Source organism: Aplysia californica, unplaced genomic scaffold (genome assembly GCF_000002075.1).
Source record: "Aplysia californica isolate F4 #8 unplaced genomic scaffold, AplCal3.0 scaffold01401, whole genome shotgun sequence".
In the NCBI taxonomy this organism is placed as follows: domain Eukaryota; kingdom Metazoa; phylum Mollusca; class Gastropoda; order Aplysiida; family Aplysiidae; genus Aplysia; species Aplysia californica.
In genome coordinates, this window is record NW_004798671.1 from 79461 (window position 1) to 81023 (window position 1563).

The 1563-nt window shown below is 43.9% G+C and overlaps 1 protein-coding gene across 1 annotated transcript in view; it reads left to right on the top strand.

Annotated features, from left to right (window-relative positions):
• The window catches only part of LOC101847630, a gene marked incomplete in the record, with an annotated part of 42602 nt that overhangs the window by 37327 nt on the left and 3712 nt on the right, over nucleotides 1–1563 (top strand). The window contains 1 exon segment of the mRNA XM_035973552.1: nucleotides 126–353. Within this exon segment, the coding sequence (XP_035829445.1) occupies nucleotides 126–353 (228 nt within the window).

The window sequence follows — 1563 nt, forward strand, 5'->3', positions numbered from 1 at the left end:
ATCATCATCATCATCATCATCATCATCATCATCATCATCATCATCATCGTCGTCATCATCATCATCATCATCATCATAATCAAATGAGCGGCAAAATTAGCTACGTTCTAAAATGTATTCGACAGAAGAAGCGGTCGGCGAGAGGGTGTACCAGAACGCCACTGCGGCCACCACAAGCGAGTTCAACGGGAAACTGCCTGGCAAACAACCCAAGACCGCTCCAAAACCCACTGGGAAGACAACTCCTCAAGCACAGACACTGGAGCCCACATCGCCCACATCGCCCACATCGCCCACATCGCCCACATCTGCTGACGTGTACGCCAAAGTCCAAAAACTACCAAAAACTCCAGGTGCGGGTTTTATTCTCTACAATCGTGCGTGTTCTATTCTCTACAGTCGTGCGTGTTCTTATGGCCACTTGCCAAAGCCTGTCAGTCACATTTGCCTGATCTCTGTCTGTCTGTCTGTCTGTCTGTCCGTGTGTTTGTGTCTGTCTGTCTGTCTGTCTGTCTCTCGGTCTATCGGGTCTGTCTGTCTGTCTGTCTGTGTCTTTGTGTCTGTCTGTCTGCCTGCCTGCCTGTCTGTCTGTCTGTCTGTGTTTGTGTCTGTCTGTCTGTCTGTCTTTCTATCTGTCTGTCTGTCTGTCTGTCTGTCTGTCTGTCTGTCTTTGCATTTCAATTCGCCCCCCCCATGACGTCACAACCCTACCTGCGCGAAGTTTGATCCTTAACTCTCCCCTACCTCCCCCCCTTTTTTTCCCCAATCAAATAGTTTTAAAATGGCAGATGTAGAGTATCGGAACTGGCAAATGATGATTCACATCTCTATGAGCATTGCATACGTGTGTGTTCTTTTGCAGTACAAAGTTATAGCAGAGAGGTTATAGTCATCCCTGCTCACCATGGGGAGGAAGGAATAAGACTTCAAATAGGGTAGATCTAACTAATTATCATTTTATGTTAGACACCAATTATTTAAATAGGATAAGAATCAACGAGGACTGAGATAAAATATTATGTAACAATTATTAAACCTCCTGAAAACAACTTGAGTTTTAAAAATCTCTGTTACTGTTAGAGATTCGAACTCATGTAGTCTGCTGTCTAGTCGTTTGATATCGTAAGGGTGGTTATAATGTCGTAGTTCGTCTAGCACGTTGTCACTGGTCGAAATACAGAATTACCAGACGAATAATGCCATTGTAATATGGGAGTAAATTTATTTGTTTAACTTAAGAAGTGAACGCATTGTGGCGACACACAGTCTTGCTTTACAATTTCTATATGACTTGAGTTGATGTTACGATCTTTTATAACAATATAGGACAGATTCAAACTGTCCTAGTCTCTTTTTAGTACATGTTGTAGTATGAAACAACAACGCTCTCTCTCTGTCTCCCCACTCTCTCTCTCTCTCTCTCTCTCTCTCTCTCTTTGTTTCGCTCTCTCTCTTTCTCTCTCTCTCTCTCTCTCTCTCTCTCTCTCTCTCTCTCTTTGCCTCGCTCTCTCGCTCTCTCTCTCTCTCTCTCTCTCTCTCTATCTCCTCTGTCTCTCTCTCTCT